Source organism: Thamnophis elegans, chromosome 11 (assembly GCF_009769535.1).
Source record: "Thamnophis elegans isolate rThaEle1 chromosome 11, rThaEle1.pri, whole genome shotgun sequence".
Classification (NCBI taxonomy): domain Eukaryota; kingdom Metazoa; phylum Chordata; class Lepidosauria; order Squamata; family Colubridae; genus Thamnophis; species Thamnophis elegans.
Window position 1 is genome coordinate 69,936,519 of NC_045551.1, and position 27,301 is coordinate 69,963,819.

Below are 27,301 nucleotides of genomic sequence, written 5' to 3' on the forward strand. Positions count from 1 at the left end.
GAGGTCGGGTCCCTCCTTTAATCAAGCTAATGTTCTGTGCTCTTACTGAAGTGCTCATTAGAGGTAATGTCTTACTCGAGAGATTAAAATGTTTTGCATTAAGTTAAAAGTGAAGATCGCTGGAAAAGCCAGAAGCCAGCGAGAAAGATGATATTTAAAGAAAACATTTTTTTCCTGGCCAGCCATAATATTTTGCTTTGCTTTGTTAACCTATTACAGGGTAGATATTCGAGGATCCCATACGAAGATCCAATGCAGAAGTAGGAGTATGGAAACCGCTTATCCTGCGTGTTATTTTACTATATCAACCCCAAGGAATCTCTGCGTTGGTAATTGGAATGTCGAAATATTCTTGATCGGCGAAGTGTGATTGGACACACAAGGAATTGTGTACATATCAACAACAAAGTGATGCGTCATAGATCACAAATCATAAGACGCCATCATAAATCGTAAGATACAAACAACGTGGTAATTCATAAGATACCAATAGGAGAATGGGCGACTTGCCAATCTCTACTCACCATTCCTTACCTGCCCGCCCAGGCTCTTTAGGGCCCCAACAGGAAGCAGTTGCTGGAGCTAAGCAGCCCCCAGGAGAAAGAGTTGGCAAAACAGCTCACTTCAAATTGGATCTGACCGAGAAGAAGAAAAGTCTGTAAGAAAACAGCCAAGAATCAGAGAGCACCAAGGACCCCACAGTTTCCCCTCCCCTCCTCCTCTCCACAAACTCCATTCCTCTCCAGTATTGAAGATGTTCCCCAGTTGGGTCACGAAATGTCTCCAAGAAAACCACCAAGCTGAGAGAGCACCAAGTCCTCCTCCTCCTCTTCCTTCCTTTCGTGCTTTTTTTTGCAAGAAAGAGAAATGATTTTCAATAATGCAATGTTTTATGGAAGGGACTACATTGCAAGGGCCTCCTTCTGGCACTGAAGTTCTTCCAGAGTTGGGTCACGAAACGTCTGCGAGAAAACCACCAAGCTCAGAGAGCACCAAGGACCCCACAGTCTTCCTCCTCCTCCTCCTCCTCCTTCTTCTCCCCCTTCTAATACTGAAGATGTTACCCAGTTGGGTAATGAAATATCTGCAAGAAAACAACCAGGCTCAGAGAGCACCAAGGACCCCACAGTCCTCCTCCTCCTCCTCCTCCTCCTCTCTGTAATCTCTGTAATCCCAATTCCCTTCTAGCACTGATGATGTTCCCTAGTTGGGTCATGAAACGTCTGCAAGAAAACCGCCAAGCTCAGAGAGCACCAAGGACCCCACCGCTCAACCCTGAGCTGCAAATATTTTATCGGTACTTGGCTGTTCTTCCAAGCCACGGTAGTTAAAGCACCTTGTGGGATACGTTTTGCAGGAGTTTTCCCTCTTGCTGATTTATGTTGTATTGTGTTATTTAATGTTCATTCCTTTTCACTTTATCGTTGGCTACCCAGACTCATTTCAGAGTCAAACCAGGCCAAAAACGAATCAATTCAAATTTAGGGTGTTATCCATCCTTCCAGAGTTTTTTTCATTGCAGGATTCTTCATTTTAACTCTGTTTACTTTCAGTTTGAAGCTCCCTATAGTTTAAAACCTAACATCCCATCGGTATTTTTTGAATGTTTGTTTTTGATTTGTAAGGAGCGAATCATTCCTGAAGATGAAAAGGAGCAAAATTTGTGTCTTATTGCCCAAAGTAGTAGTAGTGAGCGATTTAAGAAAATCTGGAAAACAGACCAGGGATCCTATGCTACGAAGAACATTAAGACATCAACTGTAAGTTGTTTAAAAGTTCAAATTGCCCTTTATTTTTTAATTTATGAGCAACTTACAAACTAACTCTTGAGTTATATGATATACCAGCACCATCTAATGGATAGCAGAAGAATGAGGAGGGAAGTATAATTCTGGCCAAGTGGCCCCCTCAAAATTAGACAGGGGAGGGAGGACTCAGATCTAAATGAGAAGTAAAATAAGGAAAGAAAACGCTTTCAGAAAACTGAATAAAAATAGATCGCTCGGGGCATGAAATAATAAGCAATTACAATTGTAATGTATTTTTTTTAAACTTTGCAACTTTTAGCTGTAGGTTTACGACTTACAAACTTTGGGGTTTTTTACTTCATTGGTACTACAATCATTTGTTCAGCCACTGGAAAAAAAGGTTCGGTCCTCAGAATTACAATCTTTTCAGCATCCTCATCGTCACGTGGTCAAAATTTGGGCAAATTTTGACAATTGAAGTGTATTTACGACAGCTGATGGGGGTCACAGTCATCCCCATTTCTGACCTTCCCAGCTGGCATCTGAGAAGCAAATTCAACGGAAGATGCCCGATTCGCTTAATGACTGTGTGATTCACTTAACAACTGTGGCAAAGGAAAGTTGTCTTGCTTATCAATGGAAATTCCAGCTTCCATTTTGGGCTTGAGTTGAAGCCTACCTGTTTATTTATCTAGTATTGAATTTTTGAACATTCAAAGTGGCTTCAGGTTGTTCCTCCCTATTTATCAGAAGCCGGTTATCCAACCGTTTTATGCGAATTTTATTGGCTATTGACATATTCGCAAAATATAACAATACCCAAGTAATTTGTAAGGATCATAAATTCTGCCTAGATTTCATGTTTTTCCCCCTCATATGTGCTCCAATCTCAGCAGAGCCTTCTTCCCTGAATAAAACTGCAAAATCGTTTTTCTACACCAGAGGTTCCCAAACTTAGCAACTTTAAGACTTGTGGACTTCAACTCCCAGAATTCTCCAGCCAGCAGAGTTGCTAAAGTTGCTAAGTTTGGGGACTTCTGTTCTACACTAACAAACACAAGGAAAGGGTTTTAAAAAAAGACTTTTTGATTTTGGTTTTTTCTTTTCCACCATATTTTCCCCCAAAATAAGACCTGGTCTTATATTATTTTTTGTTCCAAAAGACGCATTAGGTCTTCTTTTTCGGGGAAACACAGCAATTCGAAGCTTGGCCTGGTCAGAAGAATAATTTGGGGTCCCATCTGCAGCAGGGGCTGCGCAAGGATAAATAAAAGCGAGATCCAGACAGCTGTGAGGAAAGAAGAAATATTCATTCCTAAAAGCAAAACAATGTGCTTTTAAGGGTAGACTGCAGAGAAATGGGATACAGCACCAGAATTTTACAGGGGGAGCTTGCCTAGGTGTTGATTCTCAGGTGACACTTGAAGGGTGTGTGTGTGTGTGTAGGGTTGCCTAGACATGTTTATTCCTGTGAACATGCAGCTCCTCTGGGGGACCTAATTTAATTAACTCCGTGTTTGCTGCACACAGGGCTGGGCATCCTGGTTGGGGACGCGCATTCTGCGCGCATGCACACACCACCGCCCTGAGACACCCAGCTCCTTGGCGGTAGTCGTGCAGGCAGTGCGCGTGTGTGCAATTGGCTGGATGCGTTATAAAAAGCTATGGAATGCAGGCGGGCAGGCCAAATGAGCCGCCCTACCCGTAGGGGTGGCCGCTGCTCCTGGCTACTCCCGTAGCGGGCCATACTGCCCGGAACCCACCACTGTTGCAGACCTTAACCTTTGATATGTGGATTAGGTGCAGATAACGTATTTGGGGGTTTGTGGAAGGTTGCTAATTTTAGGGTTGATTAACTTGCTTTCAGCTTGACTGTCAGTTACCTGTTGTGACTCAGCAGAAGTTTGCTGTGAGTTGAGTCGGGATGCAAGATTAACAATGCAGCTGGGGCTCGTTAGTGGCGTCTTCTGGAGATAAAAGGACGGATGGTGCCACGCCCTGGTTGCAGGAGTCAACGTTCATCGTTCATCGGTCGTGGTTTGTTTGTGAGAGACACTTGGATAAGTGATTCGCTTTCTGTAACCCTGATTCAAAGAGGCACTTGGAGAAGTGATTTGCTTTGTAAGAGATCTTTGTTTTTGCATTCTGTTATCTTCTTGCCAGAGACTTTATTTATGTTTATTTTGGGGCCCGCAGCCAGTCTGAGCCGAGGACTGATAAAGTTCTTTCCTTTTAAGTCTGTCTGACTGTCGTCTTTGAATGAGCGGAGAAGGGGGGACAGAACAGTTACCTAACGGAGATACCGATTCTCAAACCACGGTGGATGTTTTAAGGGAAAACAGTGTAAGGAACAAAATATATTTGCAGGGGGGGCTTCTCCCAGCCTTCTGAGTTTTACATAATGACAACATCTTCCCAGTCAAAGATTGGACCACGTGGCACTGAGAGCGAGGCGTTAATGCATTCCGTGAAAATGTCAAGAAAATAAAAGTTGACACGCTTGCCAGGACTTCTTCTTGATGCCCATTAAATATTTATGGCCGTGCATTTATTGAGAAATCGATAACGCGATATCTTGCTTAGCATATTTATAGTGGGGGGCTCTCCAAAGGCAAGCGATGATAAATGTCTTTTTTACAAAGCCAGCAACGCTCTGCGTTAACTTGCGTGGAGCAACACAATTAAGATTCTTATGATTCCCACGATGCTCCCGTCTTATATTTGGGGTCTCGCCAAATTAGGGAAACAAATCGGTTACCCTGGAAACTAATTTACTCCACGATTGTTTCACGGCTAAACATAGCAAAAGTATTTGCAAATCTGACTCTCTGTTCCGGCTTGAAATTCTCGATAGTTGTTCTCCGTGGAAGCTTTTGAGTTGACAAAATGAGGACCAGCTAAAATGCATCCGCTTTTGATGGCTGGAAATGTTTGCTGGGTTATTTGCTATCTGACAATTAACAATGAAATACTTGACCTACGGATGCAACCAGAGCATTTCCAGATGATAGAGGAAGGGAACGAAGAATAATTACCTGCAAGGGACTTTAAACACACAGAGTCCAACCTCAGCTGGGCTCTGCAATTGTTCGTTCATTATTTGAATATTATCTCCTGTTGGCAAGAAAATCCATCTGGTTCAATTAGTGCAATGAAGGAGCTTTGTGTTATGAAAGGCTATTGGGCAATTCTTATTCTGGTTTAACGGCTTTCGTTCAGTGCTGGATCTTGGGTGAGGGGCTGCGTGTTCTAATCCTACCCTTCTGCTTTTGCCGGCTTGTCAAGCTTTGCTGCGAGGCATTTAGAAATATCCTGTCTTGAATGAGTTCCTGCCTGTGGTGTTTGCTTTCGCTTATGAATGGAGCCATCTAGACAGTCGGCTTCCTCTTTCAATAAGCTCTTTTATCTCCTTACATGCCAGCATCTGCTGTGGGTTATTAAGAAAGACCGGGGAGGCTACTCAAAAACACGTTTCTCCATTTCTCCTTTAGGGAAATGTAATATTCTGCCTTTTTAAAAAAACATTTCTCAAAATATTTCTTTCTCCTGGGGGAGGGGGGCTTCCCTCGCTCCTTTTGTTCTAATCAATAAATAAGATCGAAGGGCACCAGGGAAATCATTTCAACTCTGGTTCTGCCCCTCCTTCTCCTACCTACACAGACGGACCCATCATATCGTATAGTAACGGATGGTGGGACAATCAGGATAACAATTAACTTGCCTTAGACTTAAAGCTTGCATTTCATTCAGGAATTCGATGCAGCATATGTAGTGGCTCCCTTTTTCTCTCTTTTCCCATCGCAACAACCTGGATTATTAAATACATGAAAGGATAAAAATTAAACTATTACAAAAATTACAGTTTGGAGTGAGGCAGTTCTGTGCTAGCTATAATGCTATTTCCTTGCCCTTTGGCTGAATGAAAATTATGGTTCTTTAATCGTGGTTAATGGCATGGCATGGCATGAATGATAAACTCCTAAACGGCTTTTCAACAAACTATTATTTAAAACACCCGGCCTAAAAGTGAGAGAATTTTGTATAGATAAAGTTAAAAAAAAGCAGAATGTTGTATTTTTAAAAAGCCATTCTGACTTTGGGGAGCCTGTAGCTCCCTCTGGTGGTCTTCCCTTGCAATAGGACAGTGTTTCTCAACCTTGGTAACTTGAAGATGTCCGGACTTCAACTCCCAGAATTCCCCAGCCAGCAAATGCTGGCTGGGGGATTCTGGGAGTTGAAATCCGGACATCTTCAAGTTGCCAAGGTTGAGAAACACTGCAATAGGACTTTGCAAAGCTTATTGAGAAATCTAACAAATATATACCGGGGAATGTTTTAAACCGTGTACTGTAGACTGCAAATTTCCTGGAAATTAGAATAGACTTTTCTCATTGTAATCTTACCACTAAATGTATTTTTATTTTCCAAGCTTAAAAGTTTGGTTCTTTATTAAAGGGATGTTTTCTCCCTTACCTATTTGTGCTGGGTTCTAGGAATGGAATGTCATTAGTTTTCACACTCATCTAACTTATTTAGATTATGTAGGTTTACTAGAATTCTTCTAGTAAATTCACTTAACAACTGTGGCATGAAAGAAATGGGGCAAAACTCACTTAACCTGGCTTTGCAGTGGAAGTTTTAGCTAAATCGTAAACCGAGGACTTTCTGTGTAAGGAAAAGCACCACAGTCTGTTGGTCCATCCACTTAACAACTGCAGTGATTCACTTAACAACCCTGGTAAGGAAGGTCATCAAATGGGGGTAAAACTCACTTAAGAACTGTCTCACTTAGCAGGAAAAGTTTTGTGGTCATAAGTCAAGGACTGATAGAGCCCATGTATTTATTTCTTAGTCCATCTTGTCTCCACACATCCATATTATCTATCTATCTATCTATCTATCTATCTATCTATCTATCTATCTATCTATCTATCTATCTATTTTTCACACTTATGTCCATTGCAGCATCTCTGTCACATGATCAAAATTCAGAGGCTTGGAAACTGATTCACATTCGTGAAGGTCGCAGTGTCCCAGGGTCAGCATCCCCTTTTGCAACCGCAAAGTCAACAGGGAAGCCGGATTCACTTAACGACTGGCTACTCACTTAACAACTGCAGCAAGAAAAGTCATAAAACGGGCAAAACATCCACCCGCCTCACTTAGCAACATAAATTTTGGGGTCAACCTAGGTCGTAAAGCGAGGACTACCTGGCAAGCACAAATTTGTGCAAAAGCAGGGTGGGAGGGGGGAACCTGCAAAGCAGGAGGAAAAAAAATAGACCGGAGATGCAGGCTATGCGTGCTGGAGGAAGCCAGATTTAGGCACAGAAACGACCGATTCCCCGCAGAGCGGCGGGATCTCCCTCGATCTTTCTTTTTGCAAAGTCGAAAAATCCGCCTATGCCATCCGTCCCTGAGCCACGCCCACTCTCTCCAGGCTCCACCTGGGAGAAGGGAAGAGTCTGCCCCCCCCCCCTTCGCTCTTCGTGAAGTGGTTCGGTCCGAGCCAGAGCCGCGCCCCCGAAGGGCTTTAAACCCCGCCCTTCCCTTCTCTTTTCCAATCACGCGACGATCCCTCGGCCGCTCCTCCTCCAACGGCCCTTCCCATTGGCCGGCAGGTTCCCCCAAACGGAGAAAGAAAGGAGTGGGGAGGGAGCGGGGGAAAGAGGAGGGAAAGGACTCGGGGAAGCTCCGTCAATCCTCTCTGCTCGCGACTGAGGCGTCCTCCTGTCATGGGCGGGAGCGCGCAGGCGCGGCAGGGCGGGGCGTGAGGAGGGAGCGGCGGGGCGGGGCCGGAAGCGTCTCTCGACGGCCGCGGGGGCTGCCGGGAGAGGCCGGAAGCGGCGCTGTTGCCGCGGCGGCGGCGGGTCCAAGATGGCGGTGCAGGAGTCGGCGGCTCAGCTCTCCATGACGCTGAAGGTGCAGGAGTACCCCACGCTCAAGGTGGGTCCCCCTCGCCCCCTCCTCCTCCTCTTCCCCCCTCAGGCGGGACCCTCCCCCTCCTCAGGCTCTTCCTTCGCAGCCCCCCCCCCTTTAAGCGCCCCCCCCCCCGCCGCCGACATGGCCTTTGTGGGGAAGGCAGGGCGAGGCGGCTTCCTCCCTCCAGGCCGGAGCCCGAAATGGGGGGGGGGTGTCTCCCCGCCCAGGAGGAGGGGGGAAATGATGGGGGGGTCCCGGGAAGGGAGGGGGCGCCGCCCTGGAGGGTCTTTTGAGGGGAGTTTCGGATCTTCACCGCCCCCCCCCCCACGATTTCCTTTTTCCAAATGGAGAATTAACACAAAAACTGGCCCTTGTAATGCTCCCCCCCTTCCCCATAGCAACAACCCTGTGAGGTGGGCCGAGAGAGGGGGGGGGAGAAGGGCCCAAGGACCCTCCAGCTGATGGGGGCGGGGCTAGAAGTCGCCCCTCCCTCCCAGACGAGTGAGTCCTCGACCTACGACCACCAGGTAGGGAGGGGGCCCCCCCAGACCCCCCGCCCCCCCCCGTTGCTCAGCCAGACCTTGGTTCCACGAGGCTTTTGCTCCCCTTTTAACGACCTTTCTGGCCACGGCTGCTAAGCGAGTCAACGGTCGTTAAGCGAATCCGGCTCTCACTTCCCTCCACCCCTTTGACTTCGCTCGTCGGAAAGTCGCCAAAGGGGGTCGATCACGTGACGGCCATAAATATGAGTTCAGGGAGCCAAGAGTCTGAACACGCATTATAGGACCAACGGGAGATGCGGCGACGGTCGTTAAGTGTGAAAAATGGCCGTTGCTTTTTTTCAATGATGATGTGACTTCGAATGGTCGCTGAATGATGTGTTGTAAGTCGAGGATTACCTGTAACTCCTTTTAGTTGTTTGTTTAGTGTTAAAATTTACTGGCCGCCCATCTTCGCATCGGGTGGAAACTCTGGGAGGCTCGCAGTGACATCTGAGCCGAAGCAAAAAAAAAAAAAAGTTTAAAAGTAAATATTAATGCTCAGAATTATGAAATAATGAAGGTAACAACAGTTCGCTTAGTAGTCGTTCGAAGTCACAACGGCACTGAAAAAAGTGACTTTTTTCCACACTGTGGTTTTCCACACCGGTGCTCACGTGATCAAAATCCAGACCCTTGGCAACCGACTCATACTTATAATGGTCCCAGGGTCACTTGATCCCTTTTTGCGACCTTCTGACAAGCAAAATCAACATGGAAGCCAGATTCACTTACTAACCAGGTGACTAATTATTTCCAGTAATTGACTTAATAACTGTGGCAAGAAAAATCGTAAAGTGGGGCAAAGCTCACTTAACAAATGTCTCTCTTAGCAAGAAAAATTTGGGGATCAATTACAGTCGTAAGATGAGGATTACCTGTAGTTGACTTTGCCACAGTGCTCTTAGACTCAGCCATGCTTTTTGGGGCGGGGGGGGGTTGCCTTTGACTCATTGCTGACCACCTGGGCTGGTGCCTCTCCTTTCCTTGGCAAGTGGCCTGCCATTGCCTCCTTCCCAGGGCTGAGAGAGTGCGGCTGGTCCAAGGTCACCTCCCTGGCTTTATGCAGAAGACGGGACTACAGCTCTCAGTCTTCTGGCCCCTAGCTTGGTGCCTTAACATAGATCAGTGGTTCCCAAACCTGGCAACTTTAAGACTTGTGGACTTCAACTCCCAGAAGAGCTGGCTGGAGAATTCTGGGAGTTGAAGTCCACAAGTCTTAAAGTTGCCAAGTTTGGGAACCACTGACATAGATCATACAACCATAGGACTGGAAGGGGCTTCAGAGGTCTTCTAGTCCAACCCCCTGCTCAAGCAGGAGACCTCATACCATTGTGGACAAATGGCTGTCCAGTCCCTTCTTAAAAACCTCCAATGATGGAGCACCCACATCTTCTGGAAGCAAGCAGTTCCACTGGTTAACATAATTATAGAGTAATATTTGAAAGGGGACTTCTAGTCCAACCCCCTGCTCAAGCAGGAGATCCTGACCTAGACCATTTCAGACAAATGATGGTCCAGTGTCTTCTTCAAAATCTCCAGGGATGGAGCATTCACAACTCCAGGAGGCAAACTGTCCCATTGACGAATTGTTCTAACTGTCAGAAAAATTCCCTTTACTTCCAGGTTCACTCTCCTTTTAACAAGCCCCCACCCACTGCTCCCTCGGGTGCTTTGGAGAATAAGCCCACCCCTTTCTTCCCTGTGACAGCCCCTCAAAGTGCTTGGAAGACAACTATCCTGTCACCTCTAGCCTCTTCTTCAATAGGCCAGGTGTTCCTAATTCCCTCAGCCTTTCATCAGGTGGTTTAGCCCCCCCCCCTTTCCAGATCCCTTCTCTCTGCACGCTTTCCAGGGTCTCAATGTCTTTTTTAAAATCATGGGGACCCATACTGGACTCAAGTGTTTTAGATGTGGCCTCCCCAGGTTGTGAGGAGCACCAACTTGGCTCTCCGTGAAGATCCAAGTGAAGTTATTTCAGATTTTGCATCTCCTGGGTGAAAGGACGGCATTTTCTTTGGGGGGAGGGGGATTGCCCCCCTCTGTGGACAAGAACTTCCAGAGTGGAATTCCAGGATACAGCAGCTCCCCTCCCCTTGTCATTTTTGAAATTATAGACCAAGATTGAGAGGGGGGTGCCTGGTCTGAAAAGGTCTTGGGGGCATTTCCTTGGTGTTTTCACGGGACAGGAAACCTGTGATCAGCATGCCTGCCTTCTAAATCCCAGGTGCCCCATTTCACCTGGGAATCACTCCTCAGTTGAGGGAGCGCCTGGAGGCTCTGAAATGACTGCTCTGGAAACCATTAGTGCCTCTGCTGAAGGTCACAGCCAGATAATTCAAATGATAATGATGGGATTTCTGCAGCCCAATAACCTTCACCTTCCAAGGCTGATTTTAATGATACCTTTGATGGCTTCAGATCCACAAAACAGTCTGCAGAATTAGCAGGTTGTGACGGCCCTCTCTTTCAAAGGACATTTTACAGCTGAAGGCCCCTCCCCAGAAGCCACGCATAAGATTTAAACGTGTTTAGAAGCTGGAGAAGCCTTCTAAAACCGAGTTGCATGGCAGTCACCTATAGTACTGATGTTCCAGATGCAAACTTTGGGGTTCCAAGCTTCAGTTGATTAAGAATGGAATTGTTAGGAATAAAAAGCCCCGAAAGCAGAGATGAGATGAGAAAGGAAGGAATGGTTTAAAAAAAAAATCAAATATTATTCTAAACCATGTTGCATTTGGGCTCCTTTTCAGCATACGAGACCATTCAGGTATATCTAAACCAGTGTTTCTCAACCATGGCGACTTTAAGTCCTGTGGACTTCAACTCCCAGAATCCCCCAGCCAGCATAGCTGGCTGGGGGATTCTGGGAGTTGAAGTCCACAGGACTTAAAGTCGCCAAGGTTGAGAAACACTGATCTAAACTACCAGCCTTCCGATTGAGTAAAAAGCCCACCCTTAGAAGGGGGTGGGATATGGAAGGAAGTGGAGTTTGGGTAGCAACAGTGGGTGGTGGTGAGAGGGGAGGGGGGTGAGAGATGACTATCTCAATTCCTGCTGATTTGCCTCTTGAAATAATATGAACCACGTTGGAACTAATCAAATTCTGCAGAGGCAGGACTGGTTTTTGCATCCCTAAGCAAAGACAGCGCACAAACCACCATGCAGATGCACAATACAGCTGGGAAGGATTAATGTCATCAAGTAAAATATGCCAAGGAAATTGCAACTTTTTTCGTATTCATATAAACATTGAAAAATGCCGATTCCCCCCCCCCCCGCCACTCAAGCCTGTGCTTCCCCTTTCATTTTTGACAATCCTGTATAGCCTGTTTACTCCACACAGTAGGAAGAGAAGTGTGAAATAGATTTTTAAATCTCTTGATCGTTATTCATAACTCCAGCAGTGACTGATTTTTAGAATATTGAATGCAGATAAGTGTCTTTAATATTTTTCTTCAGATGATTTGAGGGTGTGAATAATATTTACAATCGGAAATTACCTGTTTCTAACTATTGTGGCCTTTGGGATGAGAATATGAAGTTCAAGAAACAACAAAGGATTGAAACTTCTTAGTTTGTTTTTTTCTTAATTATAGTAACATTCCTGTTTATACAAAATGAACTTTCTCTTTATTTAGGCATGCAATCAGACAGACTGTAAACATCCCACTGTATACTCAGAAACCCAGGAAGGAGTACATAAATGTGGTTGTCATACATTTTGTTGGCTTTCTAGTGGCTGTATTTATCTTTTAATTTTGATTTTTTTTTTGATACGTTACTCCAGGAATTTCGTACATGAGAACTGTCCAGAAATTAGATAATATATATATAAAAAAAGAAAACATGGGACTTATTTCTGAATTACTATTGGTAGTCATTACACTTTGAGTCTTCATTTTCTAAAAGAAACAAAACACTCAAAATGGCTCCCAGCATTAATATATCTCCGTAAACAAAATTCAAGTATCAGTAGAAAAGAAGCAGGTTAAAATAGATTTGCTTTTTAAAAAAATCCCACAAGTTACATAAGAGTCTTTATCCCTATTTCAGTTGTAATGCAGCTGAGGGTGAAACGCAATTCTTACGATTTGTGCGATGGAATCCCAAATATTTGAAACCTTTTTAAACACCGAATGGTTTCTCTGAAGTGCATAGAAAAGGACATGGATTAAAGTTCCTTCAGCCTGAGGTCTCTGGATGACCTACTATATATTCTTTCCTAAGGCATAATACAAAGTCTGTTAAAATAATCAAAGGCTATGCTGCATTACGCCATTAGAAAGAAGGCTAATGGAAAGCTATCAATGTCTCTGGAAACTGTCAATTTATATTTAGTAGGAGTGTGTGTGTGTGTGTGCGTACACACACAGACACCTGCCTAGATACATACACCAGGGATAAGATTCTTACTTTAACCCCAAGAATTAATTTGGCTATAAGCAAGCTTATGGATACCGTGGGGCTTTTTCATACATACATACATTCGTGGGTTAGATTTTTAAATAGTGCCTTGCTTTATTCACCTCCAGTAAGTAATATCCTATCTGTGGTTTTATGTAGGTGAGTGTGTGTGTGTGTAAACAAACTGGTTGACAGTAACATCTGGGTCCCTCTGCCCAATTGGCAAACATTTTGCAGGAGAAGTCCTGTAGTCCTGCTGTGTCTTCTCATCTAACTGGATCTTTAATCAAGCTCAGTGTAAACTAATGAGATACAATTCAGTGCAATTACGCTTCCCTTCCATCAAACATGTCTGTCTTGATGTAACCTCTGTCTTGATGTAACATCATCCCATTATGATGCCAAGGCAGGCCAGGTTAAATAAACTTCAAAATTCTGAGGCATGATGATGATTTATTATTTTTTTACCCTGGGAGAAAGGATCTGGCAGCAGGTGTTGTCTTATATTTTGGTATGTGAAGGGGGTTGGGGGTTTCCCCCGTTTCATTTACCCAGGGCATTCATTAAATGGACAGGAAGAGTATTCCGTTTCAGTTCACAGGCTCCTGGGAAAACCTGACTCGCCTTTTCCTTGTAGCTTCAAAAATACTGTTTATATAAAAACATAAATTGAGTACCTGGGGAGGGGGGTGGGGGCTGTTGCTACTGATTCCCCCACCTTCCCGGTGACAAAAACCTGGATTTCTATTTTGATAAGCGTTTTAAGCCAGTGAGGCTAGAGGTAAGGAGTTAGTTTTCTCATTTTCTATTATCTGCCAATTTCAGATAATACAGTGTTTCTCAACCTTGGCTATTTGAAGATGTCCGGACTTCAACTCCCAGAATTCCCCAGCCAGCGAATGCTGGCTGGGGAATTCTGGAAGTTGAAGTCCGGACATCTTCAAGTGGCCAAGGTTGAGAAACACTGAGATAATAACTGGAATATCTAGAACACAGATGCCAGTGCCAAGGCACTCTCTCTAATCCTTACTCTTTCCAACATAAACAGATGTGTAGTATCTGGGTGAGCCCGAACAGAATTACAAGTAACTTAATAACTCTTATGCTGTTTCTGCTGGAAAGTGGCATATCTATTCATGCTTTAAAGAAGTTAGTGGAATCTCAATTTGCCCGTCAAAAGATAACAAACCAAGTTAGGAGAAGCGTTTTCTGTAAACAACAAAAGGTTGTTTGTTTTTGAAGGTACCTTACGAAACGTTGAACAAACGGTTCCGGGCTGCTCAGAAAAACATTGACCGAGAAACCAGCCACGTGACCATGGTCGTGGCAGAGCTGGAGAAGACCCTGAGCAGCTGTCCAGCTGTGGACTCGGTGGTCAGTCTCCTGGACGGAGTGGTGGAAAAACTCAGCGTCCTGAAACGGAAGGTAACGTTCTCCTGCCTCATTTCGTTTGCTTGAGCTTTGTGATTTTTTCCCAGTTCTATCTTCATCTGGGAGTTTATTATGTTTTCACATTCCAAGGCGAGAAGAATCCTTGTTTTGGACACAATATGTCTTTATTGCAATTGATTTTGGGTGACTGCTCAGTGAAGGAATCCAGCCCTTCAACTAACAGCAATCAGAGTTAACTTTTTAGCAAGAAGCAGCAAGCGATTTGCAAAGTGCTGGATCTTGTTTGAGATCAGAGGTTTCATGTCTGCAAAGTTCCCTGAGTTTACAGGATTTTTTGTTTGAAAAAACAAACCTTAAAAAAAAAACATTTTAAGAATCAGCAAAATCTTGCCAGATCTGCAGTGACACTCAGGGAATTCACATAACTTCGACTTTGTTTTATTTCTTAACAAATCGCTGTTTGTTGGCACTGCCTATAATGGGAAAAGAATTCCTTGCTGGAGGGACCCTCCTCACTAGGGGAAGGCTTAGACGTTCCTCTGGGATTAAGGTACACGGGCGTGAATCATGCACCTTCAGTCTGAAAAACGGGGGGCATTTGCAGAGCCCCTTGGCTGCTTTAAGCAAATGGTTAAGGAAGTGGTATGTTTGCTGGGGAGGCCCCTTATGCACAAAGATGTGTTTTCCTGGGATTGTGTTGTTATTGTGTGAGCTTAGGAAAAGCGGGCCCTTCTTTAAGGTGTTAGCCACAGTGAACGGAGTACTTTTTTCCCCTTTTGTCTTTGGATCTAGGAAAGGCCATGTAGAAGAAGAAGGAACCATTTTGGATTTCCTAGATAAATCCTGGGGCTGGAAGGGACCTTGGAGGTCTTCTAGTCCAACCCCCTGCCCAAGGCAGGAGACCTTATTCTGTCCCAGGCAAACAGTTGTCCAATCTTTTGAAGACTTCCCGTGATAAAAGTGAGGGGTCCTTTAGTGCTGGCTGAGCTTCCTTTCTTGCAGACGTTTTATGGCGCTAGCTAGGTAACAGCATCAGTGCTAGTAAAGAAGTGATGTTTCTTGTCAATTTATAAGCTGACCGCGAACCAACCGCATTCCTTACTAGCACTGATGATGTTACCTACCGCTAACATGGTGGCTCAGTGGTTAGAGTGCGGTACTGCAGGCTGCTTCTGCTGGCTGCAATTTGGCAGTTCGAATCTCACCTGGATCAAGGTCGACTCGGCCTTCCGTCCTTGCGAGGTCGGTAAAACGAGGACCCTGATTGCTGGGGGCAACAGGCTGACTCTATAAACCTCTTAGAGAGGGGCTGGAAAGCTCTGTGAAGCGGTATGTAAGTCCTAAGCGCTATTGCTATTGTTACCTAGTTAGGGTAGTTGAAACAGAATGAATGTATGTGGTGGTGTGATTTTAAACCGGGTTTTTTTTCCCCCTCTTTTTTTTTGTAAGCCGCCCGGAGTCCTTCGGGATTGGGCGGCATATAAATTTCATAAATAAATAAACAAACATCTGCAAGAAAACAAGCAAGCTCAGGATCCCCCCATTTCAACCCTGACTTACAAATATTCTCCTTCAGTGATAGAAGCAAAAGTGATTTGAAATCACAGGGTTATTTTGCTTTAGAAGACTAAAATGCACTTTCTAATGACTTAACGGTTAAAATAAGCATGGATTTATATGTATCTTTCATCAGTCAGAAAACCCCTCACCCTTCCTGTACTTGCTTTAAGGCAGAACATTCTTCGGCACCCATATTCATTCTGGATTAAACAGCAGATTTCAATGGTGGTGTGAGATGGGGGAGGGTGCAACTGTTTTCCTCCTGCACACAAGCCCAGTGAGTGTTCTGTGACTGGGGGAATGAGAGGGCAAAGGAGCCAAGTAGAAAGGTATTGATTACTAGAGTAATCTGCATTAGGCCAGAATTCTTAGCTTCCCTACGAAATGTTTGCACCTCATGTGCAGAGCAATTGATTTTTCCTATGCCTTCACTGCTGCAAGCATAGGCATAAAGAAATGTTCAGAAAATGAAGGCAGAAACGGCCAGGATGTTGTTCGATTTAACAGTGCGTCTCAACCACAGCAACTTTTAAGAGGAATGGACTGCAACTCCCAGAATTCCCCAGGCAGCCTGGGGAATTCTGGGAGTCGAAGTCCACTCCTCTTAGTTGCCAAGGTTGAGAACCCCTGGACTATGCTTTCTGTAACTATAGCCTTTCTCAATCTAGGCTAGATTTTATATGGCTGATTCGGAGTACAAGCGGTACCTTGCTCCCTTCCCTTTGCAAGCATCCCTGGCTCTTTTGAGCCTGGAGTAGAAATGTCTGCCCTCAGATCGGACTGAAAGCCGCCCATTTTTCCTCCTGCAGGCAGTAGAATCGATCCAGGCCGAAGACGAGAGCGCGAAACTATGCAAACGCAGGATCGAGCATCTTAAAGAACACAGCAGCGACCAGCCAGCAGCTGCCAACATGTGGAAGAAAAAACGGATGGACCGGATGATGGTGGAACACCTCCTGCGGTGCGGCTATTACAACACCGCGGTGAAATTAGCCAGGCAGAGCGGCATTGAGGTGGGTATACTCGGTTGAAAGACAGGCGGTTGTGGTCACCTGGTTCTATTACAGAGATGTGGGGGGGGGGGGTGTCATGCCTGGCCCCTTTATGACTGGTGGACTTCAACTCCCAGAATTCCTGAGTTGCTGACTCAGGGATTCTGGGAGTTGAAGTCCACCAGTCATAGAAGAGCTATATTAGATGCTGCCTGAAAACAGCAAGAATGCCTTTAAGGTTTTTTTCTTTAAATGGTTTCTAAGCTCAAGGAAGTTTTTATACTGAACAGCAAGTGTGCAAAATTCCCATCTGTACCCCGAGATGAGGTGGCAGGAAGTGATAGCTGGCCTATCTTGAAATCCTTTTTATTTTATTTTATTTTGTACACTGTGGTGCTCAGATAACTTTTTAACAAAGTCCTTTTCTCGTTCCTTCTGTACAATTTGTTTTCCTGCGTATGAAGCCTATTTTGATGTTTGGCTGGAATCAGCTTATTTGTATTATTTTTAGAATGACATATACTCTCTCATCCCGTACAGTGAATTTTATCCGTTGATTCAGCTTGCTTAATTGGTTCGTCCTAATATTTTCCGTAGCTCAGAATAATCATTTTAAAAATTGGGTTTATTGGAAGATCCTCCTTCCCACACGGAGCGTATGTGGAATAAAGGATTTTTTCCCCCCCTTTAACACGCCACAGTTTTTCTTTGAAAGTTGATCTGTTTTGGGTTCAGGTTTTTCCCCCATGTTCTGAACAGATGTAATAGCAAATAACATTTGCAGCAGAACATTGGCCCCGGGCAAATTAATTCTGGGCAGTCAGAAAACAGCTCTTCATTTCCTGTTATGTTTAACTTATTCACTCAAATGGAATTCTAATGTGCAATTTATAATCTTGGCTTAGTCACCAGAGCTAAAAGAATGCAGGCAGAGGCAATATTTTAGTCCCTGCAGCCGGATACCATCTCTCAAGTGGGTTATACATGCATTTGCTGGTTGGAATTGTACAAAGATCACTTGGATCCCCCCCCCCCCCCCCGGCCCCAAAACGATTCTAAGATTTCTTCCTAACGGAGGTCCTTCCTGGGAGAACACAGAGCCCTTTGTTTCCCCTTTGTTTAACACAGGAATAATAAACGGCTACATCTTTTTAATTTTTATCTGCCAAGCCTCTCGAGGAACGCAGCTGCAGGAAACAGGAACCCTCTTGGGTTTCTGGAAAGGTCTTTTATCAGCAAGAGGGTATTATAATAGAAACCTTGAAAGCCCGTTCAGACAATTCTCCGATTCAACGTATAACTATATAATTAAGGCAGAGTTACTCTCAGTCCTTTTCTCATGTTATCCTTCTCCAGTCCTGGGAATCTTTTCAGTAATGGCCCCGTTTTCTCCCATAACAATATTGCTCCATTCATTACATTTCCACAACCTCTTAGGACCACCACCCCCCATTTTGTCCCTCCCCCTCAAATGTCTCTGGCCCTGTCTCTTCCCGTCCTTCCAATTAAGGGCCGGACATTCAAGATCGATGGGCGAGTAAGAAGGTGGTGTGAGGGAGAGCAGGAAAATAACCCCACAGCTGAAAACAGCGCTGTTGTTATTGTGGAAAGGAAAGGGACTAGCACCTTGCTCCCTGGGAATACCAGGATTATATGTTTGTAGACAGTCCTATACCCAAGGCAGTTGGGATGTGCCAGGAAGCAATCAACTGTAAATTGCAGGAGCTCCTCTTTATGGCCGCTTATTCTTAGTTCTACGGGAGCCCTCTGCTTCGGGTTGAGCCGTCTCGTCAACCATCTCTGTTTGCAGAGCGTTTTCCAGGGTTGCGAAGTTAAAAAGCCGCCCCAGAGTCTAAAAATGCTGAGCCCGCTGATTTGTGAATATTAGCAAATATTATATTCTAGTGTTCAATATTGGAGCTTTCCTTCATCGCCTGCGCTCTTGGGAAATGGGAGCTGTGAAATTTCTTTCTTGTGAAAGTCAAAGCTTTGGAGGCCTTTGGGCATTTACTCTCAAGGTGGCCCAAACCTCCAATAAGCCTTGACATTTCCAGCCAATCCATGATGGCGTCTCCAATATAACCTTTGAAGGACACCGTAGCAATAGCAGTTAGACTTATATACCGCTTCATAGGGCTTTCAGCCCTCTCTAAGCGGTTTATACAGAGTCAGCATATTGCCCCCACAGTCTGGGTCCTCATTTCACCCACCTCGGAAGGATGGAAGGCTGAGTCAACCTTCAGCCGGTGAGATTTGAACAGCCGAACTGCAGAACTGCCGTCAGCTGAAGTAGCCTGCAGTGCTGCATTTAACCACTGCGCCACCTCGGCTCCTGTACTCTCCCCTCTCTCACATGCCCTCCTTCCATTTGCCATACTGAGCTACAAATATTCCCCTTTTATGGGTCCTCGGGTTTCCGTTCTGATCAAAAAGCCCTTGGTCCTCTCGTGATGTTCCCGGGACCGTAAGTGACGGAGATTCTCGGGTGAATAATTGTGCTTTCCCGCTTTCCTAGGACTTGGTCAATATTGAGATGTTCCTAACCGCCAAAGAAGTAGAGGAATCCTTGGAAAGGCAAGAAACCATGACTTGTTTAGCTTGGTGTCACGATAACAAGTCTAGGCTCAGGAAAATGAAGGTAATAACGGAGAATGTTGGTTTTGTTGGTCATGTGCTTGAATGTGGCAAAATGAGGGGAGGTGACAGGTGTCAATCAAGGTGTTTGTTTCAGAAGCTTTGTATAGCAAAACAGGAGATATAAATAGAACACTCAAGCCAAAGTATTGCGAATGAACTTTTATTATTCTGAATCTATTGTGGGTTATGCTTACTAAATTATAACTAAGGGGAAGATGAATATTTTTAAAGATTTGGATGGATTTGGATTTATTATATTTCTATGCTGCCCTTTTCCCCGAAGGGGACTCAGGGCGACTCACAATTCAGTCAGAATTAAAGACAGAATATGTGTGTTTATTTTGAAAACGCAAAGAGCATCGTATAGGCGTAGGAGGGAGGAAGACGGGCAACCTGTTCAACGTAAGACCTTTAGTCAAATAGGATAGTAGGATAACTCTGTGTTCTCTGTTGAAGAAAATAACATCCTTCAGCTGGAAGTTAACCTAATGTAGTCCTTGACTTACAATAGTCCATTTAGTGACCAACCAATGTTACAAGGGCGCTGAAAAGAAGGTGACCTTGCTATTCGTTTGCTCTGAGGATATCCGTCTCTCAGCGGCCCCGTTAATTTGGTTTTGTGGGCAAGGAGGCTGAAGCCGAGAGAGGCTGGCTGGCTTTGGCTCCTTAGGGCAGTGGTACCCAAACTTGGCAACTTTAAGACTTGTGGACTTCAACTCAGCAGAGCTGGCTGGAGAATTCTGGGAGTTGAAGTCCACAAGTCTTAAAGTTGCCAAGTTTGGGAACCACTGCCTTAGGGAATGCAGGGCAGAGGTGAAGGCCAGATAAAGTGAGCCTTGATCCGTGTCTCTCTCTCTCTCTCTCCACCTCCAAAGCCCACGAGTTCTACGTCATGTGAGGGGCAAAAACCTGCTTTACAAGAACATAAGTGCAACTGCGTGTGGGAAGTGTAATGACTTAATCTCTGACATGCCGCCAAAGAGTGCCGCCAGTTGCTAAGTGCCCAGATTTTGATCCCCGGGTGGAAAAAGGCATTGCGACAGCCGGAACTGTGAGGACTGGCCGTAAGGATCACACATTCAGTGGCACCGAATGAAAGAGTGGCCAGGATAAGTGAGGATCCCCTAAGGGAGAATTTTGGCATCTTAAGTGTTGTAAAAGTGATCCATGTGAATAAAACGAGTCATTTGAAGTTACTCTTTCAAATAAACCTTATCCCTTCAGTCCCACTCTTGGAGTTTGGCTAAGACGTCAAACGTCTTTGGCTTTCTTAAAAGATAAATCGGGGTTTTTTTTTAAAAAAAAAATGTGATAAACAAGTTATAGTAGGAACAGATTAGAAGTAATTTCTGTTTGAAGAGAGCCGAGGTGGCACAGTGGTTAAATGCAGCACTGCAGGCTACTTCAGCTGACTGCAGTTCTGCAGTTCGGCTGTTCAAATCTCACCGGCTCAGGGTTGACTCAGCCTTCCATCCTTCCGAGGTGGGTGAAATGAGGACCCGGATTTTTGGGGGTGATATGCTGACTCTGTAAACCGCTTAGAGAGGGCTGAAAGCCCTGTGAAGTGGTATATAAAGTGCTATTGCCCTTCCTTCCTTCCTTCCGTCCTTCCTTCCTTCCTTCCTTCCTTCCTTCCTTCCCTCCTCCCTCCCTTCTTTCCTCCTTCCCTCAGCCTTCCATCCTTCCGAGGTTGGTGAAATGAGGACCCGGATTGTTGTTGAGGGCGATATGCTGACTCTGTAAACCGCTTAGAGAGGGCTGAAAGCCCTATGAAGCGGTATATAAGTCTAACTGCTATTGCTATTCTGAGAGAATTATTCAGTGAAGATGGATGGATGGATAACATTTCTGATGGAGGCTGAAACAGAAAAAGTAGCAATAGCAATAGCAGTTAGACTTATATACCGCTTCATAGGACTTCCAGCCCTCTCTAAGCGGTTTACAGAGTCAGCATATCGCCCCCAACAATCCGGGTCCTCATTTTACCCACCTCGGAAGGATGGAAGGCTGAGTCAACCCTGAGCCGGTAAAGATTTGAACCTCTGAACTGCAGTTAGCAGTCAGCTGAAGTAGCCTGCAGTGCTGCACTCTAACCACTGCGCCACCTCGGCTCCTCTCAAGTGAATAAATTTGTGAAAGTAGAACTTTTTGTAATAACGTTTCAAAAAAAGAGTTCTCAGCGTGGATGCATAAATATTTTTTCTGAAAAAAGAAATTTGATTATGATGCAACATATCAAATTGTGTAATTAAATTTCATGGCATTAACTTCGATACTGGTTCTGAATATATTCGGATGTTCTCTTGGTTTTCGGGTAAGTTATCCAAGTAAACATCAATAAAATCACAGGTTGGTTTGCTTTCTGTTTCATTTAGAGTTGCCTGGAGTTCAGTCTAAGGATCCAGGAGTTCATAGAACTTATTCGACAGAACAAGAGACTGGATGCTGTCAGGTAAGAGGCAACTCAGGTGCACACAGAAAAGCCCCGCCTGAAAGGTGATTTTTAAAGGATGCTGCCTCCTCATGACGCTTCTGCTCTTTCATAACGGTTACCGAAAGCAGTTATGTTTTCTTCAGGAGGGATTTCCATGCACACTTGTACCAAAGTTCTATAAAAAGTAACAAAAATTACTTACAAAGTAAAAAAAGGAAGAAAGAAAAGAAAGAAAGAAAGAAAGAAAGAACGAAAGGGGGGAAAAGACAAATGTAAAAAGAAAAAAAGAAATAGCCTTTCAGGTTCCTTTGCCTCAAATACAAATAGGGCCCCATTACAAAATTATCTTTTACTCTGTGGTTACAACCCCTCCCCCCTATTTACTATTATCTAATGATTGTATTTTCTGATGGTTTCTCGCTGTCAAAACCACAAATCAAAAGTTCTTCCCCCCCCCCCTGTTTTATGCAAAATGGTTTTAAAGGATTTCCAGTCAGCAATAGAGGGAGGGAGGGAAGGAAAGAAGGAAAAAGAGGAAGGGACATTGATGATCCTCTTCAAGGACCTGGAAGAAGACTCTGAGACCCCTTCAGAGGGAGAGCCATTTTAATTTTAGGGAGACTCTCATTCCAGCTGGCAGCCGCTGCAGCAGAGAAGGGCACGCTGCCAGGATCCAAGTAGATGCCATTGTTTATTGGATGGAACCTGGAAGCGGCTATCTTGCCAGATGGAACCGATCGGTCAGATACCATTGGAGACAGACAGTCCTGTGCCATCCCAGAAATCATTTGGGAAACAGCTGAAAATAGAAATGCCAATGTAATCTTGATATTGTATAAACCTACGGTGTGATACCACCATTCTTGTTGTTCTCCCAAAATGGATATTGCGCGCTGGGGGGAAAAATTGCAGAGAAGACCCATAAAATTTGAGGAGTCCCTACGAACTCTGGAGTTTCTTAGCTTAGAGAGGAAGCAGTAAAGGAAGACGTATCCCAGTGACAACACTTGTAGAAGCTGACAGAGAGTCACGATCGAGGAAAGGAAGTATTTCTTCACTGGGAATTGTGCCATCGGATGTGGTTGCCGCTATCAATTTAGATGGCTCTTAAGAGGTTGCAAATATGAACGTGGGATTCGATTCCATTACTCTTTGGGCCTGTGGAGTTTCCTGAACGCATCTATGTGGTTGCCATTCTCGGGTACATTAGATGGAGTTTTGGCCTGATCTAAGTAGACTCTGAGGTTACAGGCATTAGCAGTCAAACTTAATGTTGACCCATAAGGGATTAGGGGAGACGGGGGAGTGTACGACTCTATACAGGAGCAATTATTTATTTGCACACTTACAGGATGTTATAGATTGTTCAGGCAACTAACTCTGAGCAGCCTACAATGCCCCAGTACAAAATTAAGATTAAAGCTAAGGCTTTAAGGGATTTCCAATCAGTAATAAAGGGAAGGAAGGAAGGTCAAATTTACAAAAAAACAAAATATACATTATTATAACAACATAAAGCAGGAGGTGTGCTCTGAAGAATAAGACCAATTTTATTCCGGAGAATAAAATCAATTCGTACCAGAAGGGATATTTGCTCCCAGAGTTCCTAAGACGAACGTGGCTTCCATTTTAAAATGAACAAAACAGACCAGGCATCTGTGGGAGCAAAGGAGGCTTGGGAAGGAAACCCTGTTCTCTCCCTTCTTGAATTCCAGGCACGCACGGAAACATTTCAGCCAGGCTGAGGGGAGCCAGCTAGACGAGGTGCGGCAGGTGATGGGGATGTTAGCCTTTCCTTCGGATACTCATATCTCCCCTTACAAGGTAGGCTGCTGCTTTCCCTTCAATCTTGGGGTGGGGGGAGTGGCAGGTCAGTAGAGCTGAAGGTGGTCAGCCAATGAAGAGTGCCAAAGGATGCACGCCGGCCTCTCTCGTTCAAACCGAGACCGGGGTTCAATCTGCTCGTGGGTTTTAGCAGATTCTTTGTGTGAAAATCGGTTTTTCACAATGGCCACTGAGAAGTTGAGTTTATTTGATTTGATTTTTAAGAAGTTTGACTATCGGCGTCTTAGGACAATAACTTTGGTGCTTGTATCTTAACGATTTATATTGTTTTGTTAGCGTCCTAGTATGATTTATGTCGATTGCTTATTTAGCATCTTGTGACTCTCCCTTAAGTGTTGTATCTTATGATTTGCGATAGGTGCATTTTTACCATCTCTGATCGTGATTTATCACGTATTTTTTATATTTACACTGAAAGCTTCTGCACCCGAGACCAATCCCTTGTCTGTCCAATCACTCTTGGCCAATAAAGAATATTATTCTGTTCTGTTCTATTCCATTCCATTCATAAGCCTGCTCAGATCTGCATTAGATCTGCAATCAAATTGGGCATCCATAGCTGTTTAGATACAGGCAGCCCTCGACCTGTGACCACCATTTTTTAAAATATATATATAAATATATATATATATATATAAAAATATAAAATATGCATCCATATTGTGTGTGAACAGGGTTGGTTTTGGGTATCATTCATATTAATCCAGTTCACAATAACGGTTATGGGCCTATGGCCACCATTGAGCCCAGAATTTCTGTTGCTGAGTGAAACATTGGTTAAGTGAATTTTGCCCTGCTTTATGACCGTCCTTGATGGCAGCTGTTAAGTGAATCACTGCAGATGGTAAGTTAGGAACACGGTTATTAAGTGAAGCTGGCTTCCCCGTAGACTTTGCTTATCAGAAAGGTGGCAAAAGGGGGATCAGGTGACTTGTTAACAAAGACAATGATTCACCTGTGGCAAGAAAGGTCATAAAACAGGGCAAACTCTCTTAACAGCTGTCCCCCTTAGCAATGTAAAATTTGGGCCCGGTCGTGGCCGTAACTCAAGGACTACCCATACATAATGTATACATTAATGGTGTGAAACTGCACTGACTGTCCCTTCTGCTTTCTGTGTGTTCTCCTTCCCAGGATCTCCTTGACCCGGCTCGGTGGAGGATGCTAATCCAGCAGTTTAGATACGATAACTACAGGTTGCATCAGCTGGGGAATAACTCTGTTTTCACCATAACACTCCAGGCTGGGCTTTCCGCCATAAAAACACCGTATCCTTCCACGCGTATTCTTCGGTCTTTAAAAAAAAGTACGCCATGTCCCTCCCAACCACCCCCCCCAACCACCCCAAAAACAGGCTGCATCTTTCCTAAGCTCCCGTTTGGCCAATAGGTACTGATAATATAGCTGCCTTTAATTTAGGCAATCATCCAAGCGAATGCCTTTCGTGCTTTTTGCATTCCACACAGAGAAAAAAAAAACCAGACTAGAATGTGAAAAATGCAGCCTTTCGTCTTTGCGATGAATGGGAAGATTAGGTTTCCTTGTCAAGCGCTCCGTCAAAATTCCAAACGTTTCTTTCATATTAGCCCTGGAGTTATCTGTGACAACTGTATAGAGCCGAGGTGGCGCAGTGGTTAAATGCAGCACTGCAGGCTACTTCAGCTGACTGCAGTTCTGCAGTTTGGCTGTTCAAATCTCACCGGCTCAGGGTTGACTCAGCCTTCCATCCTTCCGAGGACCCGGATTGTTGTTGGGGACAATAATGCTGACTCTGTAAACCGCTTAGAGAGGGCTGAAAGCCCTATGAAGTGGTATATAAGTCTAACTGCTATTGCTATTATTTGTGTTATCGTTTTAAATATTTGTCCTGTTATTATTATTATTATTCCTTAACTTGTTTTCAAACAGACAATGTTATAAAGAGGATGGCACTTCCAAAAACCCTGACTGCCCAGTCTGTAGCAAATCGTTAAATAAGCTGGCTCAGCCCCTGCCAATGGCCCATTGTGCCAACTCCCGGCTAGTCTGCAAGATTTCAGGAGATGTGATGAACGAGAATAACCCCCCCATGATGCTTCCCAACGGATACGTCTACGGATACAATGTGAGTTGTGGCTTAGGACTCTCCGAATTCAGGCCTTGGCCTGCACCAGCTAGTAAACTCACCACGTTTTAATAGAACGGTCGGTAAAAGGCAGAAAAAAACATAAGAAGCTGTGTCCATACAGGTAGTCCTCGACTTACAATGGTTCATTTAGTGACCAAAGTTTTTTTAAAAGGGTCTTAGGACCACTTCTCACACACAGGGCTGTTGCAACATCCCCGTGGACATGTGATCAAAATTCAGATGCTTGGCAACTGACTCATATTTGTGACGGTTGCAGCGTCCCAGGGTTACACGATCCCCTTTTGCAACCTCCTGACAATAGGGAAGCCACATTCACTTAATGACCATGTGATTCACTTAACAACCAGGGCCTGAAGGGTCGTAAAATGGGCAAAACTCACAACTGTCTCAGTTAGCATCCGTCACAGTCGTAAGATAGATAATGGATGGAGAGGGGGGGGGGGAATGATAGATAGATAGATAGATAGATAGATAGATAGATAGATAGATAGATAGATAGATAGATAGATAGATAGATAGATAGATAGATAGAACAGTGTTTCTCAACCTTGTCAACTTGAAGCTGTCTGGACTTCAACTCCCAGAATTCCCCAGCCAGCATTCGCTGGCTGGGGAATTCTGGGAGTTGGAGTCCAGACAGCTTCAAGTTGACAAGGTTGAGAAACACTGAGATAGATAGATAGATAGATGATAGATAGATAGATAGATAGATAGATAGATAGATAGATAGATAGATAGATAGATAGATAGATAGAAAGATAGATAGAAAGATAGATCGATAGAAAGATAGATCGATCAAAAGATAGATCGATCGAAAGATAGATAGATAGATAGATAGATAGATGATAGATAGATAGATAGATAGATAGATAGATAGATAGATAGATAGATAGATAAGAGATGTAGATAGATAGATAGTAGATAGATAGATAGATAGATAGATAGATAGATAGATAGATAGATAGATAGATAGATAGATAGATAGATAGATAGATAGATAGATAGATAATAGATGGAGAGAGGGGGGATGATGGGTGGGTGGGTGGGGAGATAGATGGATGGATGATAGGATAAACAGACAGACATGATAGATTAGTAGATGGATGGATGGATGGATAGATAGATAGATAGAAAAGGGAGAGAGAGAGAGGAGGAGGGAGAGAGAGGAGAGGAGGAGCGAGAGAAAGAAAGAGATAAACGAGAGGAGAGAGAAGGGAGAGGGAGGGAGGGAGAGTATTCATTATGGCGCTTATGGTTCTATTTCCTAAAACATTGAACCGGATCCCATAACCCATACACCCTGTAGTGGAAGATGATTGTGGTTCATCCCTGACCTTTCTCCTGTCTTTCGTTCCAGTCCTTGCTTTCTGTTCGCCAGGATGACAGAGTCGTTTGCCCGAGAACCAAAGAGGTCTTCAGTTTCTCCCAAGCCGAGAAAGTCTACATTATGTAAAGCCCCTCTCGCGCGCAAATGAAGTGCCACTGGATTTTTGACACAATTTATTCTAGCCATGCCCTGTAAAAAAGATCTCGGGGAGTTCGCCGCGGCAAAGGAAGCTGCCACTCGGGAGGGACGGGGTGGGAAATGGAGACTTCGTTGGTGGCAATTTTTTTCCTTGTGACCAAAGATCCGTGGGCGAAAAGCATAACACACTCTGACAAAAAGCCAGGAAGTGCGACTAAAGTTTAAAAGAAAA

The 27,301-nt window shown here is 44.4% G+C and overlaps 1 protein-coding gene across 1 annotated transcript; it reads left to right on the top strand.

Annotated features, from left to right (window-relative positions):
• The first annotated feature begins 7,573 nt into the window (after window positions 1-7,573).
• MAEA (macrophage erythroblast attacher) lies at window positions 7,574-27,301 on the top strand. Its single transcript, XM_032226516.1, has 9 exons — window positions 7,574-7,694; window positions 13,859-14,041; window positions 16,378-16,581; window positions 19,076-19,198; window positions 21,573-21,649; window positions 23,347-23,455; window positions 24,611-24,744; window positions 25,385-25,580; window positions 26,962-27,301. Exons 1-9 carry the CDS (start codon window positions 7,626-7,628, stop codon window positions 27,055-27,057), a joined length of 1,191 nt encoding a protein of 396 aa, XP_032082407.1. The 5' UTR covers window positions 7,574-7,625; the 3' UTR covers window positions 27,058-27,301.

Bases quoted from the DNA above. Each gene is read 5' to 3' on its own strand.
- MAEA (XM_032226516.1), top strand. From the start codon at position 7,626: ATGGCGGTGCAGGAGTCGGCGGCTCAGCTCTCCATGACGCTGAAGGTG. The intron at 19,199-21,572 runs GTAATAACGGAG...TGTTTCATTTAG, and splicing joins CTAGGCTCAGGAAAATGAAG to AGTTGCCTGGAGTTCAGTCT. The intron at 21,650-23,346 runs GTAAGAGGCAAC...CTTGAATTCCAG, and splicing joins AAGAGACTGGATGCTGTCAG to GCACGCACGGAAACATTTCA.